Raw genomic sequence first — 16,065 nt, forward strand, 5'->3', positions numbered from 1 at the left:
CAAGCTCATCAATCCCCCGCACATCAAAAGCTCAAGATGGCGCCCCCTCAGCCCGAGCTCAAGAAAGTGAGCTCGCCCTAGCTCTTGCGTGTAGATGTCATGCCACGGACTCTCGAGTCCTGCGCGGGATCGACCGTTGGCGAAGAGCTCTGCTGACCCGGTTGCAGTACCTCGACAAGAGACTGTTTGTCCAGTTGAACGGCAGTCGCAAGGTTACGGGCGTCCTGCGAGGCTACGATGTACGCGCTGCTGTCTTTTCTTCTCTACTCCAAGGCGTCTAACTGAATCATCTAGGTGTTCCTGAACATTGTCCTCGACGAGGCTGTCGAGGAGACGGACGGACAGGGCCGAAAAAACATTGGCATGGTGGTGCGCAGCGATCCGGACGTCGCCCCCGGCTTGGGAGGCTTAGGCTTACAATGCTACAGGTCATTCGCGGCAACTCAGTGGTGATGCTCGAGGCGATGGAGAGAATCCCGGGCGACGAGCGAGGCGGACGATGAAACGGCTCCCATAGACGACCAGTGGGCGTGACGGTTCACGACCGTGGGGAATGTACGGGATGCAATCAGTGTGTTTGGCTTGGCGTTATTCGGTCGAGAGACGACGGCGACGCGGGATTGGGATTACACGCACACAATGTTTTCTTGGTATCTTGTCTGGTTAGAAGACAGCCCCCAGGGAGATGCCGAAATTCATCCAAATCACAGAATATGACGCTGCCGACCCCCTTTCCAAAAGCACACAGACCGACCGGAGACGAAGGGAAAAGAGGGGGAAAAAAGACTGGGCAAAATAGGTACCATTACGGGCCCTCGCTGCTGCTCCAGAACTTTGGGTCGTAGGCGTCCATCATCCTCCCGCCGTACGCCTTCTGCCACCCTTTGATGCCGCCCTTGAGGATGGCGGCCGTGACGCTCGCCTCGCCCATCTCGTTGAGGTAGTCTTGCATCCAGCCCGCGCAGCGGGGGCCTCTTCCGCTCGAGCTCCCTGTTGACGACGGCACACACGCGCGCGCGCGCCAATCCGTCAGCCTCGCCCTCGTTTTCGGGTCTGCCGTTACGCTCCCCCCATCTGCTTCTTCCCTTTTTGCCCCGCACATGCGCACTCGCGCGTGGGCCCCCCTTCCCAGGGAGGGAGTTGTTGAAGCCGGGGGGGGGGGCTTTCTCTTTTTTGGCCCTTTCAATGGCAAACGGCGGTGGGGGCAAGGGGAAGTCCTTACCGCAGTAAAAGATGATAGTCTTGACGCCGGCCTGCCTGCACAGCTGGTAGACGACGGGGCGGGTCTGGTACAGCGTCTGGGCGGGGAGGTTGATGGAGGAGGCGACGGTGCCGCCCTCCCAGTCGGCGCGGCGGACGTCGACGAGCAGGAAGCTCCTGTCGCTGTGTGCGCCGAGCGAGGCGTGGCTCTCGAGCAGCTGCATCACGTCGGCGGCCTCGAGGCGGGGGCAGGCGGCCTTTGGTTCGGGGAAGGCCGCCCACCACGGCGGTGCCTCTTGTTGCTGTTGCTGTTGTTGCTGCGGCTGCTGCTGCGGCTGCGGCTGCGCGGGAGTCCCGCTGGCGATTTCACTTGACGACGACATGGGATGTGGATGGGGAGGGAAAAGAGCAACTTGGATATACAATGTAGCTGGATGTGGTGAGCGAGTGCTAGGTAAGTAGTCGTAAGTAAGTAGTGGCAGAAGACCGACGGCGATGGGCACGGGCCGATACCTGATACCTCGTCCCAACTGAGATATATACTACTAGGTATATATATTCGCTGGGTTGGGGGAGGGCAGGCCAGCGAGGTGAGCCAAGCTCGGCAGATGAAAAAGCTACTAAGGGGGGTTAGTAATGCAGTGTGAACAAGCAATAGAATGGGAGGGTAGGTACGGTAGGAAATCACCAGCGTACAGTAGGTAGTTGGTCTACTTCTACTTACAACCAACGTACTTTGAACGAAGTAGAGCGTACCTGGTAGGAGGAGCTCCGTGCAAGGCAGCTGGCCACGTTTATTACGTACGTACTAACAGGACGTGGGTAGGTGAACGGACGGCAACGGCGGCACCGAGGTTCGCAGGTAGAGGCAAGTACTACTAGAGGTTGACGGGGTGTGGAGCCCGTTAGGATACGTAGGTACGGTAGTGTAGGCAGGCAGTAGCTCCGATGCCCGCCTCGCGCCAATCGCGCGCGAATGGAAGCCATCAAAACCCCCCATCATCATGACCGTTCCGCTTCGCACTGCCGGCATGATGCGGACAGCCATACACAACCTGCTAAGCACAGTACTGTATACATGCATCCTACGACGTACTACTTATGTACACACAAGGAGGCCATGTGCAATAATGTAGTGCTACATACTTCGTACTACGTAGTACCAAGTTACATGCCGCGTGCCCGCCCGACCAACAACAACAACCCTGTGAACCCCCGGTGAGTCGGTGAACCTCCCTTCCCCCCTCCTCACACCCCTGGCACAAAGAATGCTTTTTCCCTCTCCTACAAGCCAGAGAAAAAAGCCCCCCGAGCAAGCCCCGGGCCCCTGCTGCGGATGCGTGCGCGCCACCAGCCCGCTTGTCAGCCTTCCCCCGCTCCCTCGGGATCCGAATGTCCAAGCTTGGGACTGCAGCCGAACCCAGGGATCTGGTTCCATGGTCTCAGTTGGACGCGCGCCCGCACCACCACCACCACCCGCCCTCTCCCGTCAACTCGCTCAGCCTGAATCATCCCCATCAAGCAAAACCTCCCTCCCTCCCCCGTCGTCCACCCTTCCACCTACGTAGGTGGTGCTTCCTGCGTAGTGAGTTACTGCAGCCCATCGTCATCTACATGCAATTCTAGCCACTCCTGTGCCCTCCCTGCACCAAGACCTCTCGCCCCGACGCCCGGGCATCACGTAGTGCAGGTGCAGTACCACCATCCGGGTCCGCGGGACGTCTCAGTATAGCAAACAAGGCAAAAAAGAAAAGACACTCCTGCAATCGACCCAGCATATACCCCGTACATACATATCAGCCCATCTTTTCCCTTGTCTTGTGGTCCTTTCCCCAAATGCTACCCCGGAGGGATGGTGCGCGCGGAGACGGGGGCGGGGGATGGGGACCATCCAGAGCCCGCGGACCATAAAGCACAGAAGGTACTTGCTTCTTTCTCGGAGCTCTACCAAAGGTGGTGGCCCGCCCCGGCCGAAGGGAGCGACTACCTGAGGAAGCTGGTGGCATCATTTATGACCATGATCATCGTCCTCCTACCACGGTCTGGTTGGTGGTGTTGTATATACGAAACAATACGAACAGCATTTGATCTACCGACTGCTTTTGCACGTAAGATATACTGACGGGTTTCCGGCGATTGGGAGAAGGAGGAGGAGATGAGATAAAGAAGAAGACGTAATGTCGTCGTCGTCGCGACATAAATACAACATGTACCTTGATATACAGTAAAACCAACAAAACCCCGATTGCGCCATGTTGCCCTGTGCTCCTGTTGTCCGTTGCCCGTCTATTTGTGCCCGCACACGCCAGCCAGCCCCAAGCCAAACAAAGAAACAAGAAAGGAAAATGAATTAGGGAAAAAAAAGCCACTTCCCATACTGTACACAAGATGCCGCTCGTCCCTTGTTGGGTTTTCACCAGTCGTAATAAATAACTCGTCTCGTCCCTCTCGGAAGATAAAAGGTGCTGTGACTGCCTTGTCTAGGTATCTGTTCCGAGCGCCGGCCGGCCGGCCAATCTCTTCTTGGCCGCCACATGCTGCCGCTCTCGATGCGGGGAGGGGGCCCGCTCACTGCTCGGCCGTGCCCATCGAGTTCATCACCACGGCGCCCCAGTCCAGGTACCCGTCGAACCAGACGGTCGGATCGATGCCGTCTAGCATGTCGCTCGTCCACGGCGTGCTGCCGAGGAAGTTCTGGATCTGCGTCTGGTCCTGCGCCAGGCTGCCGAGCTGCTGCATGTCGCCCGGCGCGCCGCTCATCCCTTGATGTTGGTGAAGCTGCTGCTGGTGGTGCTGTGGATACGATCCACGCCATTGGGCTTGAGGCCCAGCGCCGTTGCTGTTGCTGCCCGTCGTCGTCGTCGTCGTCGTCGCTAGCGGGTTTTGTTGCTGTTGCTGCTGTAGATGTGGCGCATGGTGCTGCTGCTGATTATTGTCAAAACCACTCCCCCCGCCACCCGCAGCCGCGCGGTTCGACGACGACGCCTCCGCGCCCGCCGATACCAGCTCCGCCCAGCGCTCCAGCTTGACCCTCGTAATGCGCACCTTGAGCGCGCTGAAGCTCCATATGTTGCCGTCCAGCTTGCCCGATTCAGACGACGCCGCCACGTCAAAGGACGAGTTGACCTGCTCGAAACGGCTGCAGATGGCCGACAGGATTTCGGGTATATTGACCGTCAGCCCCGGCTGCAGCTGCAGCTGCGACTGCAGCGCGCCTACCGCTGCCGGCAGCCCCGGCTCCGTTTCGGTCGTGATGCACTCCTTGCTGTCGCGCCGGAGATGCGACCATGGGCCTTGCGATGACGACGAAGACGACGAAGTCAGCCCTTGACCGTTGTGGTGGGGGTTGCCGTGACCATGGACGGCCGCAGCAGCCGCCGCCGCCGCCGCCGCCGAGGTCGCCCTCGTGCCCAGCCCGGACTCGCGCGTCGCCGGCGGCTGCTGGGGATCTGCGTTGTAAACCGCCATGCTCATGTTGCCGGCGCTCGTGGCTCGGGGCATGGGCGTCCCGCCCTCGTACATGGTCCGCGGCGTTGCGAGCTTTGCCCACCGCCCGAGCATCGTCAGCGCGTACACGAGCTGTGCCGCGATGCCCGCCGGCTGCCGGTAGTACGCCGACACGGGCACCGACAGCCAGTTTTCGAACCACAGCCGCAGCGCCGAGCTCGTCTGGTAGATCCTGTCGAGGGGCGTGCCGGCACCGGCGGAGCCCATGGTGAGCGACTCGGAAAGCTGGCGTATGAGCGCCATGTCGGCCACGGGCGGCTCGTAGAGGCGTAGCATGGCCGTGTGGATGTATACTTGCATTGCGTCTGTTTGTGGTCAGCGACGGAGAAGCAAATAAAGCGGCGCGAGGCGTGAGGATACGGCAACGTACTGTCCATTTTCAGGTGGTCAGGAAGGGAGTTGCGGAGGCGGTCCAGCTCGTTTTGGAACGCCAGGATGTACGCCGACGACGGCGCCGTGGGGATTCCAGGATTAACCTCGTGCTCCCTCTCGCCCGAATTGACGTCCCATATCCGCTCCGTCAGGTGCTGGACACGCACGAGGAAGACAAGCGCGGCGTCGGTGTCGTACTCGCCACTAGCCTCGAGCTCCCTGACGCACTTTTGCAGGTACGAGGAATAGCGCATGGGCTCCATCCGACCAAAGTTGGTTGCCATGCTGTGTGACGTGTCTGTCAGCAGGTGGTGCTGTGGTTGCCGCAGCGGCGAGAAGTAGAAGGTATCGAGCAGCAGAAGGTAGGTATGTGGGAGTAAGAGGGGGCACGCTGCTTACGCCGACGTCAGGAACCACACGGCTGCCAGAGCCCTGCGCTCCTCGTTTGTGCGCGCCGGGGGCTCGACGGGCCGGGCGATCATGAGGCTGGCTTGCTCGCGGAGCACGGGGGGCCTGTTGAGCCCCAGCTCGGCGACGAGGCTTGTGGCCAGGCACAGCAGGTTGTTCATCTGAGCGTGCATGAAACAGTGGTACTGGTACCAGCCCAGCATGACGATGATGCCCTGGAGGAGATCGAGGGAGCGGGCGGAGCGGATGAGCATGTGGTCGGCGAGGTGCGTCATGAGATGGTACATCTGGGCACGCATGGAGCGTAGGCTGCGGAACGAGGCCACCATGCGGATGGCGGACATGAGGAAGGGACGGCTGCGGTAGAGGGTGCCGGCATCGCAGTCGGGCGGGATGATGACGAAGGGGAAGACGGGCTGCATGTCGCGGCGGTACATGTCGAGCAGCACGTCGTCCGAGTCGGGCGGCGGCGGGGCATCACCGCTCTCGGGCCGGCAGATGCAGGCCGGCACGGCGTGCTCATTGTACGAGGGCGGAATGGACCAGTCGCCGCCGCCGCCGCCGTAGTCGTGCTGTTGTGGGTGAGAAGACGGGGGCGCGTTGGTCGTCGAGCTGCCCGACGGCGTGTGCTGTGCGGGCGAGGGCGTCTGCGTCTCGAGCTTCTGGCTGTGGCTGTGAGGCGACGCCTGCACGGAGCGCGGCCCGTTGAACTCGCCAGACGCCTGGAGCAGGTTGACGAGCCCGTTGAGGCGCTCCTCGATCTGGGCGGTGCGGCTGCTCGCTCGACACATGGGTCAGTGCCGAAGGCAATGTCTCGGAGCCCGGCCCGGTGTCTCTGCTGCATCGCAGACGACAACGATAGCAGGTGTTTCACGCACCTCGGTTTCGACTGTCTCTTCTTCCGCGGCCGGTGCACCTGGCCCGAGCAGTCCTTGAGCAGTCGCTGGCACCTATATGCGCGCGCGGTTGCGCGTCAGATCAGCGTATTCATTCTCGCCTAGGGACCGACCAACGTTGACGATGGAAAGTGCCGGATCTGCCGGACCGGCGCCGATAACCACCTAGTGCCGGGGCCAAGTAGCAGTAGAGGTAGTAGTGCATAGTGTCATGGCCAGTCACGACTTGGCGACGGCCGGACTGGGAGAATATGCATGGGGATGAATCAAAAAGAGGCAGGGGAGTAACAACAACAGCAACACTCACCTATCGCACTTGGCCCCCGGTGTCTCGTCGGAGCGGATGCACTTGGCCTTGGCCGACGCACATGGCGCACAGGCGGCGCCCCATTTGGCCGTCGGCAGCTTGCTGCCCTTGTCGGGCGTCCTCGTGCTGCTGGAGATGCCGTCGCCGATGGTGGAGGCGGTGGCCGACATTGCGTGTGTCTTCAAAATCACCTTGGCTGTTTTCCGCGCCTACGCGCCCGCGCGCGAAGCCAGCCACGCCGATTTGGCGTGCGCCGTAGACGGTGCGCTACGAGCGTTGGTGCGTTGCGTTGCTTGAGAGATCGATCTGCAGATCTCACGATGAGGCGACCGGTGATGATGCTTCAAGTCCGCCGGACTTTTTTTTTTCTTCTCTCCCTTCCACTCCCTGTAGGTACGTTAGTTATAGGGGGATTAGCTGCCGCGGTTTAGAGCCACGGAGGGGACGACAGGGTGGTGCTAAAAGCATAGTCTTGCGTCAAGTTCCTCGGCTCGCTCCCGCGGCTGGCTTTCTTTATCAGTCAATGCGTCGGCTCCCTGTTGAAGAAGAATCCACTGCCACCAACAAGTCCGCTTTCTGCGGATGGAAAAGTCCGTTCGTTCCGCGCACTGCGCCAGAGGCTGTGGCAAAGCACTAAGATGGCCTGATGATGGTCGCGCGCCATGATTGGCCTCGCTGGCCGGGAAAAACGGAGAAGCCACCCAAACGCAGTTGCGTCAGCGAGGCGCAAGGGTTCGGGGAGCCTGATGATGGTAATAACTTCTTTCGTACTCCGTAACTTGCACCTAGATATGTCGTACTACGTGCCTCGTGAGACGGCCGCTCTCCGAAGCTATGCCTCGTATTTCGGCACTTTTGTCTTCTTCTCAGTCTTCTAAAGAGAGCGTGGACCAATTTGAATTTCTCTTCATGAGCTCTGCAGTTGACTGCAGCATCTACATGTGCTTCGTACCAAGGGCAACATAATAACTGACCGACTGCAAAACGACGCCATGTATCAATACACCATATGCTACATTCCCGTGCCTGGCTCGCGGCAATAGTAGAAGCCTCCCAAAGCTGCCGCCTGTTGTAGCCCCGTTCAACTCTCGCGCTCCCATCGTGTCGCGTCTACTTGGACCTCGATACGCCCGCTCCAATCACGCCCGGCAGCTTCTCCTCGCCCACGTTGAAGAGCATCGAAATAGACATCCACAGAATCCACACAATGGCCAGTGTGAACCCTGCGAACAACCAGAAAGGCGCGCTAATGTCCGACTTGGCGCACGTCGGGCCTGCCCAGTGCGTCAGGCTGCCCGAGTCGCTGCGCGTGCTCAGGCAGTGGCATGCGTAGCACACCTCCTTTCCATCAGTGCCGTCCCCGTTGGCGTACTTGTTGAGGCACGACCCGTGCTCCGAGCAGTTCCCCGTCGCCTTGATGCAGCTATCTTTGGAGTTGAAGCACGCCGCAATCGGGCCCTTGGCCGTGAAAATGGTGCTCTGCCCAGCAGGCGAAGACGGCGCCGGTGACTGCACTGACTTGTCGAGCGAAGTCATAACCTGCTCGGCCTGTCGCCGGCGCAGTTCCTGCGACTGGTCGGCCCACGACTTGGACGTCGCGGTTGATGGCAAGAGAATGATGGCCGTCTCGAGCTCGCCGGCTTTGGCAAGCTTAGACAACTGCGCAAGCTTCTGGATGAGTTGCTTGAGAACGTCGGGATCCTGCGAGTGTCAGCCTCGTCCACATCGTTGTCCTCCGTCAGACACGACCCTGCATACCTTCTTGACATCGAATTTGGCAACGGCAGCCTGCTTGCCGCCCCAGCACTCTTCAAGGGGGTTAACAACCTGCTGAACAGTGCATTTGTTGTCGTTGGACACGCCCGGGCGGCCAAGGTCGATTCTGATGAGCTCGTCGTGAGCATTTGACGACGGCGGGTCGGCAATTGTGAACGCGGGCTTCGTCTTGAATTGGCGCCCCAGGCTTTGAATTTGCTCCTCCGTCATGCCCTCCAGCATCATGACGAGCTGGCTGGGCGGCTCGCTAGCACCGTCGGCGAAGAGGGCGGGCGGCGGCTTGCCGAACGTGTTCATCGCGGAGACGGCGGCATCGACATCGGCGTCCGTGGGGATGTCGTGGATGGACGGGCCCTGGCCGATCGGGGCCAGGCGCTGCAGCAGGACGAGGCGGGCGAGGCTGCGCGACATGGACGGCGTCTTGGACGATGGCGCCGAGCGCGTCGGCACAAGGAACACCTCGGCGGCGGGCTGTGCAGCTACGGCACAGCCAGCAAAGGCTGCGAGCAGCCCGGCGGAGAGCTTCATGATGGTGGCGGACTCGCGAAGCTGTGGTGCGTTGCGTGCGTCGTTGAGGGAGCTTCCAACGTCACCAGGCGAAGCACGATCCACGTACTTCAATCGTAGGCACCCTCTCTCAGCTGGAGTGGAACCGGGACAGAGGGAGACGCTAACTCGCCAGCCGCCTGAGCCACCTGGCAACGTCAGTGCCAGCACCCCCGTCGGAATACCGGGCCCAGATAACTCCGGTCCGGGCGCCACCACTGCCTCCTGCTTGTCGCAGCGCACATGCGCCACTGCCCGCCCACTGGTGTAACCACCAACGCCAAGTAATTTATTGCTCCGTCACCAGTCCGTGATTTCGCCAAGCGACACCGTTGCGGGACGTGTTCTTTGCGTTGTTTCCTTCTGCTCAGTATCCATATCGTTGCAACAATCATCGCTTCCCCTCCCTCTCCCAATCTTCGGCCTGCCACGGCACGGCACGGCACGAGGCATGCTGCCACGCGCGGCGGCCGCCTTTGGGCGAGCCTCCAACGCACTCATCCCCGCCACCAGACAACGACTAGCGGCTCGCCCACATCGCATCGTCCGCCGAAACATATCACTCCTGCCCTGGAGGCGAAACAAGGTGCAGGAGCCACTGCCCGTGTACTTTTCTCGAATACCGTCACAATCACGAACGGGGGTATGGCGAAGTCGCCTCGGGTACGTTGTCTACGTTGTCGTCTTGGGAGGAGCACTGCTGGGGCTGGATCGAGGCTGACGGGCGTAGGCGCGTCGCGTTCACGACGTTTGCGCTGTACGCGTGCTGGCAGATATTCGCGACCGTCGTGATTGACCCCCTGCTCGACTGGGCCGATCACGAATGGGAGGCCCTTTCGGAGAAGGAAAAGCAAGAGATGGAGGAGTTCACCGAAGAAGACGAGCCTATCCTCTTCCTGCCGTTCCCGTTCACGACCAAAGAGGTTCAGCAGCTGCCGTACAAGGGCTCCGATCCAGAATGGGCCATGTTCGTGGCCGTCAACAAGGACAAGCAGCTGCAAAAGGATATCAAGCGTGCGTACTCTGCCAAGCACTCGATCGAACGAACATGACGATGCTGACGGCGCATTAGTTGGCCTTGCAGAGATTATTCGCCGCAGCGTGGAGCATAATCCTCCCTATGTGAAGCTTCTCGGAGGAGACATCAAGCTCAAGAAGATGTGGCTTGACATCATCTACCCTCCAGGACCGCCACCCAGGCACTACATCTCTGGGTATGTCGACCGTTCCTCCCACCCCTCTCTTGCCTACCGTTCATGGGCTGACCGCCGCGTACAGTGTCGTGGTCGATGAGGACGGCATCTACTGGGGTGACCGCCCCATAGACTCCTTGGCCGCGACCCACCTGAACATGGCCATATATCCCAAGGCCGTCGCCATGACCGTATGGACATTTGTCAACTTCCTCTTCAAGCAGACAGCCCAAGACGTCGCCAAGGCCCTGGGATTAGGCTCGTCGCCGCACGAGGAGACATCCTGGCAGTCCGTCACCCTCGATCGGTGGCGAGAGCAGGGCTGGGGCGAACAAGGAGCCTTCGGCGGCCCGGGTAAGCAGCCCGCCAGCGCCTCGGCCCAGCAGCCCGAGAAGCAGCCCGCCGGCTTTCCCATACAGACAGCCGGTGGCAATATCCTCGGCGTGCCCTTAAGCGGCGAGTCCCAGATGGATCCTCGCATTCAGGCAGCTCTCCAGGCCGCCAGCATGACCTTTTCCAGGCACTGGCAGCCCGCCATGCAGCCCCCCACCCGCGGCTGCATCGTCGTCGATGGCATCATCGAGCTGCAGGGCAAGACTGCCGTCATGGCCGTCTTTGTCCTGGGGTGGTACGATCCCAAGCAGAGGAGGTTTGTAGGCATACACACGGGCCTCAAGCACCTCGTTCAGCTCAAGCAGCGACCTGCTGGTGGCTGACGCTGGTGCTCTCGGATGGATTCTGTTGACTGATGCGGTCAACTATCCGTCAAGATGAGTGACGAGGGTGATATTTTTGTGTCTGCTTATTTGTATGTATACAGTAGCACGAGCATGGCTAGGCGCTGGAAAGGCTCTGTTTTTGATACCATAGAGCACGGGAACCCACTACAGAAGTCATGAATCTTTCAATGTTTATCGACTTATAATCTCTGTTGGTGATGCTAGCAACTTATACGAAACAGAACACCGACCCCTGGCGCGCTACCTCGCGCATCTCGCAGCCTTACAATTCAGATCCAGCCGCCAGCCCGCCAGCTATAGGGCGCACACAAGCCATCCACAGAACGCCTAGTTTGAAACGCCTTTATCCTGACGCATCCTCCACCAGCTGGAGCTCGCCCAGAGTAGCACTTTGCGATCGCTGAAGCCGCAAGATTTCACGGCGCCTCCTAGGAGGAGGATCAAAGGGCCCCCCCGGCGGTCCTCAAGTCCTCATTATGTTGGCAAAGACGGTAAACACCTCGAGCTCCGCGTCCGGGCCGCCGGGCTCACGCTCGTCGCGCGGGATGGCCGCGATGAGGTGCGCCTCAATGACGTTGACTCCATGGTGGAGGCCGACCTCGAAGGCGCGCTCCTCCCGCAGCTGGCCGGGGAGGGGCTGCATGACGGGCTTGAGGGGTTGTTTGTTGATGAGCACCCAGAGGCTGTACTGGCGATCGTAGAGGAACTCGGGCAGCCTGACGACGATGAAGAGCCGGTTGTAGTGCGGCGGCAGGTTCACGGTGCCGGACTGCTGCAGTTCCGTGGGGTGCGGGAACAGGGTGATGACGTTTGGATGCTCGACTTGCATGTTGGGGTGCAGCTGAAGGCGGAGGCGAGAGATGAGGGCGTCCTTGGAACCTGGGGAAAAAGTCAGCAACAATCGCACATGCAGCAAACACATGGTCTCGACATACTGGTTCCCTTCCTCCGGAGCCTCTTAGGCTCAACGTAGGTGGTGACCACTGGAGCAAAGTGTGCCATGGGTTGCGGAGGAGGCACCGGGGCCTGCGGATAGGCGCCGGGTACGGCCGGAGGCGGGGGGCCCGTGACCACCGGCGTGGCACGCGCGCTGTCTTCCGTCTTGAGGCCAGCCTGTGTCGACGGGCTGGGAGAGGGCGCCGAGAGCGAGACGCTGCGCGCAGCCTCAAGGCGGCTAGACGTTCGCATCGTCCCGTTGACAGCGGGCGCCGCGGGTGAGCTTGCGGATTGAGGCGCGGGCGATTCGGCAGAGCTCCCGCGACCACCGACATGGATGGTGATCTTTTTCGAGGACGTAGGAGTCTCGGTGCCCTGTCCAACCTTGAGCTTGATCTTGGGCGGCTGCGCTGGCTCGGGCACGACGGACTGCGCCTCCTTCAGCTGGTCCGCAAATGCTTGCTGCCGACTGTCAGTATGGAAATGGATTCTCAGGGGGTTTTTAAGCCTACCTCTAGCTCCTGCGCTAGCTCGTATATCTCACTGCCTTCTTCATTATAGAAATACGCGTTGTTCCATAGCAGCTTCGACTTCTCCTCAAAGGCACTCCAGGACTTGAAATCGCTCACTCCTGTCGCGTCGCCTCGGCCGTGCACGCCCTTGACCATTTTCTGTAGCTTCTTGAGCGAGAGCGGGTCCGAGATGACCTTGTAATAGTCTTTCAAGGCCCGAGGAGGCAGGTTGTGAAATGGCTCAAAGTAACCCTCGTAGCTATAAAATTGTTCGTGAGCTATTATGTCGAGCTGACGGGGTAATGGTGGGGTGCCTACTCTGGCTCTTGCCAACGCAACAGCTCCTCAACGAGCTTTTCCTGGGCTTGCTGAAAGCTGAGCCCCTTGTACGGAACGTTCTCGTACTGATGGTCGGGTCGGTTGGAGCTGATGCTCGCGCGTGGGCTGTCTTTGACCTGCGCAACAGAGTTTCTCGAATGGCGGCCCGACTCGCGTCGCTTGAGCACGATGGAGCGCCTCCTCGAGCCGCGGCCAGAGGTCTCTTGCTGTTCCTGTTCCGCTTCCTCTTCTTCCGCTTCCTCTTCACCTTCAGCGTCTACATCCTCTTCGGCCTCGTCGGCGTCTTCGTTTTCCTCGCCATCGGCATCTTCATCGACCTCTTCCCCATCTTCCGGTGGCAACGGCGTGGGCTGCGCTTGATAGCCACGCGTGCCATAGGCAGGGTTTGTCTTGGTCATGTAGTTGCTCAGCGCTTTGCGTACCCGCTCGGCATCGTCGAAGATGGAGGACGACCGGGGGTAGAACTCCTTGGCGTTGCAAATCATGCGCTTGAAATAGCTCTCGAGCTCCGCCAGATTCTTGAACTCGCCATTGTTGAGCTTCTCCTCTATCGTCTCGAGGGAGATGGGCATGCGAGTCTTCTTGTAGTACTCTTCGTTTCCTTGACGCGGAAGTAGTTGCTCGAAGTAGGTCGCAACAAGGCGCCCACTGCATTGTCAACAAGGTCAGCATGTTCTTCCGCGAATGGCGTCATTTGACAAGGGCAGGAATTGATGGCGGTACCTCTTATCCGCCGTACGCCGCATCTGCTCCAAAAAGGCCAGGCCGTACGCGGTGGTCGAATCGCGCGATTCGCCTTTACTGAGGTCAAAGTCCTGTCGGGCGCAAGTCAGCAAACTGGGAGATTGAAAAGACTGCACCCAAAGCTTGGTTCGTGGCCCTCGGGCGCATTCGGAAAAGCTTGACGGGCAGGGCACCGGGCATGGAGGCCGGGCTGTGCGCGAATGAGGTCTTGCGTACCGACACCTTGCGTCGCTTCGACGAGCGATCGTCGGAATCCGACGCCGCGGCGCTGTTGGCCTTGCGTTTACTGTCCATCGTAATGCCGTCTATCGGAATCGCTGCGACTAGCGCATGATACGTCGGGGTGCATCAAAATGCGCGATCACGGTATCGAGGCGCAATGGCTTCTTGAATTCGGGATCGCAAATGGAGCGGGTGGCGCCTTGTTGAGCTTGGCCGACGCGTGCCCGTCCCAGTGCGGCGCGTCCGTTTCGATTGCGGAGGTCGCGACGGAGTCAAGACGATTCGCGGCCTTTGGGATGGTTCCGCAGGCGCCAGACGAGGCCGGCGTCTTGCCCACGCCTCTGGGTAGAATCTGACGGAGGCGCGCTGTGCGGCGGCAGTTTGGCGAGGGCGACGTGGGCCAGCAGATTGTTGGTGAGGTGCAGCTGTGGCATTTTCGACTGGAGGTGGACGCCAGGCGAGGTAGGGACGAGCTCGGTACGTACTGCACTGGCCATGGGTGGGGGTAGCGGCTAGGGAGGGAGCGAGAGCCGCGCTTTGCCTGATTCGGCAGTAAGGCAACAAGGCAGAGATGACTGATGGCGGGCACCAAGACAGGCGGGAGGCACAAAACGGCAGCCAGAAGCACAGCCGCCATCCACCAACCTTGTTTGTTGACACGAACAAGGCCTTTGTTGAATTGAATTGACCCCCTAACTTACTGCACCCACACATTCAAAGCGAGCTACAGTGCTAGGCAGACAATCAATGTCGTTAGGGCCGTCCGCATCTTTTGATGGTAAATACCTATCGGACACCCTCGAACGCCAACACTACATTTCTACGAAGCAAGTTCAATGGGCCATCGTCGCGCACCAGCATCGCCGAGATCGGCGTAAAGAGCAAGTGCCTCAGCCAAAATTTCGTTATGCGAGTGCATATACAAAGTTAGGTGCTCGGCTCAAGCTCTTCTTCACAAGCTCCGGCTCAGCCTTCAGATGGGGCCGAGGGGTGCGCCGGGCTATAATGCGTTCGTCGGCCTCGAGCTATATACGTAGCAACAGGCCAAGCACTGGCCAAGAGTGCAGCGAGGCAGCGTGGAATCCAAACTTCCGAGGCGAGCCTCATACTACGAGGCCACAAATAACTATCCGCCTTTCTTATCAAGAGGTCCCACTCGGCGGTGATGTCGCTTTTGCCTCCAAGCGTTTTGCATGTTTGTTTGGAATGCCAACTTGCCAAGTGCACAAACCCACATCATCGTCTGCAAGCCTTGGTGTTGATAGCCGAGGCAGAGGGCGACTTCAGAGCAGTGTGGGCGTTTCCCCGTTCGACTCCTGAGGCTGGCTTGCAGAGTCGTGATATAATTGCCGAACTCTTTGGACCACCGCCACGCCACGGCCATGTAAGCCATGCATGCCATGGCTGACCGTGGTGGGCGGACTGTCACGTTGACCCATCGTCCGATGTTTGGTTTGGAGCAATATCTGGAGGCAGACTTTACAATAGCGCAATGCCATGGGTTTAATCCCCGAAGAGATTTGCTATTTTGCCCACGGCAACCAGAGCTCCCCACCATCCTTGGGCCACGCCAGACGCACCGCCACTGTACAACCTGAGCTCGCTCTCCTTTCCGTCTCCACGTTTGAGTGCCGCCTTCTCGCCAATAGTACGGAATGCGCCCGGAATACGTACTACGACCGCGCGGAGACTGTCGGCTTGCCCCGAGTATCATCACATGTAGCGACGTTTCCACCAGACTGTACGTCAGTTTAGAGTTCAGGGAAGGCAAGCGGAGAGGGTGCCATTCTGCAAAAGTCCAGAGGGTCATCAGCACCGTTTCCAGTCCCACGAGTAGCGGATCTCGGGCCCCAGATGCCTACAGCTGCCACAAACAGGTTGCTGAACCGCATGACTTGAAATGCTGCCACCGAGGCTTGTTTTCTGTCTCATCTTCACAAAGAAGCTGAGGACAGAGTTTGCTTACATTAAGTAGGGATCTATGCTCCTTATTTGCCATCCACTCGTTCGGCCTCGGTACTGACATGGTAGATTCGGTGGAAAACCCGGGAGCCGTCTTGCTCTGTCTGTCTCCGATGGCTGTGGGCCTAGGCGTTACATGATTGCATCGAACGCCAGAACAGACCTTGGACTCAATGCGGTGGCCCAGCACGCTATAAATATACTACCATCACCGTCGGCAGACCAGTGACATTACCCGAGGTTGTAATCCTGCAACGCTCAGGGTAGTCTGTTGTAGAGACTTGGTTGATTTGCCATTCCTGCTTCACGAGTTCTTGTAATGGATCTAAACTTGGTACAAATATACGAGGCAGATGAGGCTCAGAGTGTCTAACTAGACGACAATGGGAAAGCGAAGGAAGGAGC

The 16,065-nt window shown here is 59.4% G+C and overlaps 6 protein-coding genes across 8 annotated transcripts; 2 read left to right on the forward strand and 4 right to left on the reverse strand.

Moving 5' to 3' along the window:
• The first annotated feature begins 1 nt into the window (after position 1).
• On the forward strand, positions 2–1,070 carry JDV02_009173 (uncharacterized protein). Its single transcript, XM_047990817.1, has 4 exons — positions 2–66; positions 168–239; positions 295–369; positions 429–1,070. The coding sequence occupies exons 1-4, from the start codon at positions 37–39 to the stop codon at positions 501–503; spliced, it is 252 nt and encodes an 83-aa protein (XP_047846826.1). The 5' UTR covers positions 2–36; the 3' UTR covers positions 504–1,070.
• Positions 727–2,054, reverse strand: JDV02_009174 (uncharacterized protein). Its single transcript, XM_047990818.1, has 4 exons — positions 1,889–2,054; positions 1,714–1,820; positions 1,223–1,650; positions 727–990 (listed from the first exon to the last, which is right to left on the reverse strand). The coding sequence occupies exons 3-4, from the start codon at positions 1,581–1,583 to the stop codon at positions 806–808; spliced, it is 546 nt and encodes a 181-aa protein (XP_047846827.1). The 5' UTR covers positions 1,584–1,650; positions 1,714–1,820; positions 1,889–2,054; the 3' UTR covers positions 727–805.
• A 1,210-nt stretch (positions 2,055–3,264) lies between these two features.
• Positions 3,265–7,238, reverse strand: JDV02_009175 (uncharacterized protein). Of its 3 annotated transcripts, XM_047990819.1 has the most exons (5): positions 6,691–7,186; positions 6,366–6,437; positions 5,479–6,261; positions 5,078–5,364; positions 3,265–5,012 (listed from the first exon to the last, which is right to left on the reverse strand). In XM_047990819.1, exons 1-5 carry the CDS (start codon positions 6,858–6,860, stop codon positions 3,769–3,771), a joined length of 2,556 nt encoding a protein of 851 aa, XP_047846828.1. In that variant the 5' UTR covers positions 6,861–7,186; the 3' UTR covers positions 3,265–3,768. The 3 variants fall into 3 exon arrangements, with proteins under 3 accessions (XP_047846828.1, XP_047846829.1, XP_047846830.1); XM_047990820.1 differs by having other exon boundaries at positions 6,366–7,238; XM_047990821.1 differs by having other exon boundaries at positions 5,479–7,238.
• A 333-nt stretch (positions 7,239–7,571) lies between these two features.
• JDV02_009176 (uncharacterized protein) lies at positions 7,572–9,113 on the reverse strand. The gene is made up of 2 exons (XM_047990822.1): positions 8,449–9,113; positions 7,572–8,391 (listed from the first exon to the last, which is right to left on the reverse strand). Exons 1-2 carry the CDS (start codon positions 8,992–8,994, stop codon positions 7,801–7,803), a joined length of 1,137 nt encoding a protein of 378 aa, XP_047846831.1. The 5' UTR covers positions 8,995–9,113; the 3' UTR covers positions 7,572–7,800.
• A 143-nt stretch (positions 9,114–9,256) lies between these two features.
• JDV02_009177 (uncharacterized protein) lies at positions 9,257–11,123 on the forward strand. The gene is made up of 4 exons (XM_047990823.1): positions 9,257–9,675; positions 9,743–10,026; positions 10,085–10,226; positions 10,291–11,123. Exons 1-4 carry the CDS (start codon positions 9,464–9,466, stop codon positions 10,919–10,921), a joined length of 1,269 nt encoding a protein of 422 aa, XP_047846832.1. The 5' UTR covers positions 9,257–9,463; the 3' UTR covers positions 10,922–11,123.
• On the reverse strand, positions 11,119–14,118 carry JDV02_009178 (uncharacterized protein). The gene is made up of 6 exons (XM_047990824.1): positions 13,693–14,118; positions 13,456–13,547; positions 12,712–13,380; positions 12,394–12,652; positions 11,881–12,343; positions 11,119–11,824 (listed from the first exon to the last, which is right to left on the reverse strand). Exons 1-6 carry the CDS (start codon positions 13,768–13,770, stop codon positions 11,409–11,411), a joined length of 1,977 nt encoding a protein of 658 aa, XP_047846833.1. The 5' UTR covers positions 13,771–14,118; the 3' UTR covers positions 11,119–11,408.
• Positions 14,119–16,065: the final 1,947 nt, after the last annotated feature.

The sequence above is a fragment of the Purpureocillium takamizusanense genome, chromosome 9, assembly GCF_022605165.1.
Source record: "Purpureocillium takamizusanense chromosome 9, complete sequence".
NCBI classification, from domain to species: domain Eukaryota; kingdom Fungi; phylum Ascomycota; class Sordariomycetes; order Hypocreales; family Ophiocordycipitaceae; genus Purpureocillium; species Purpureocillium takamizusanense.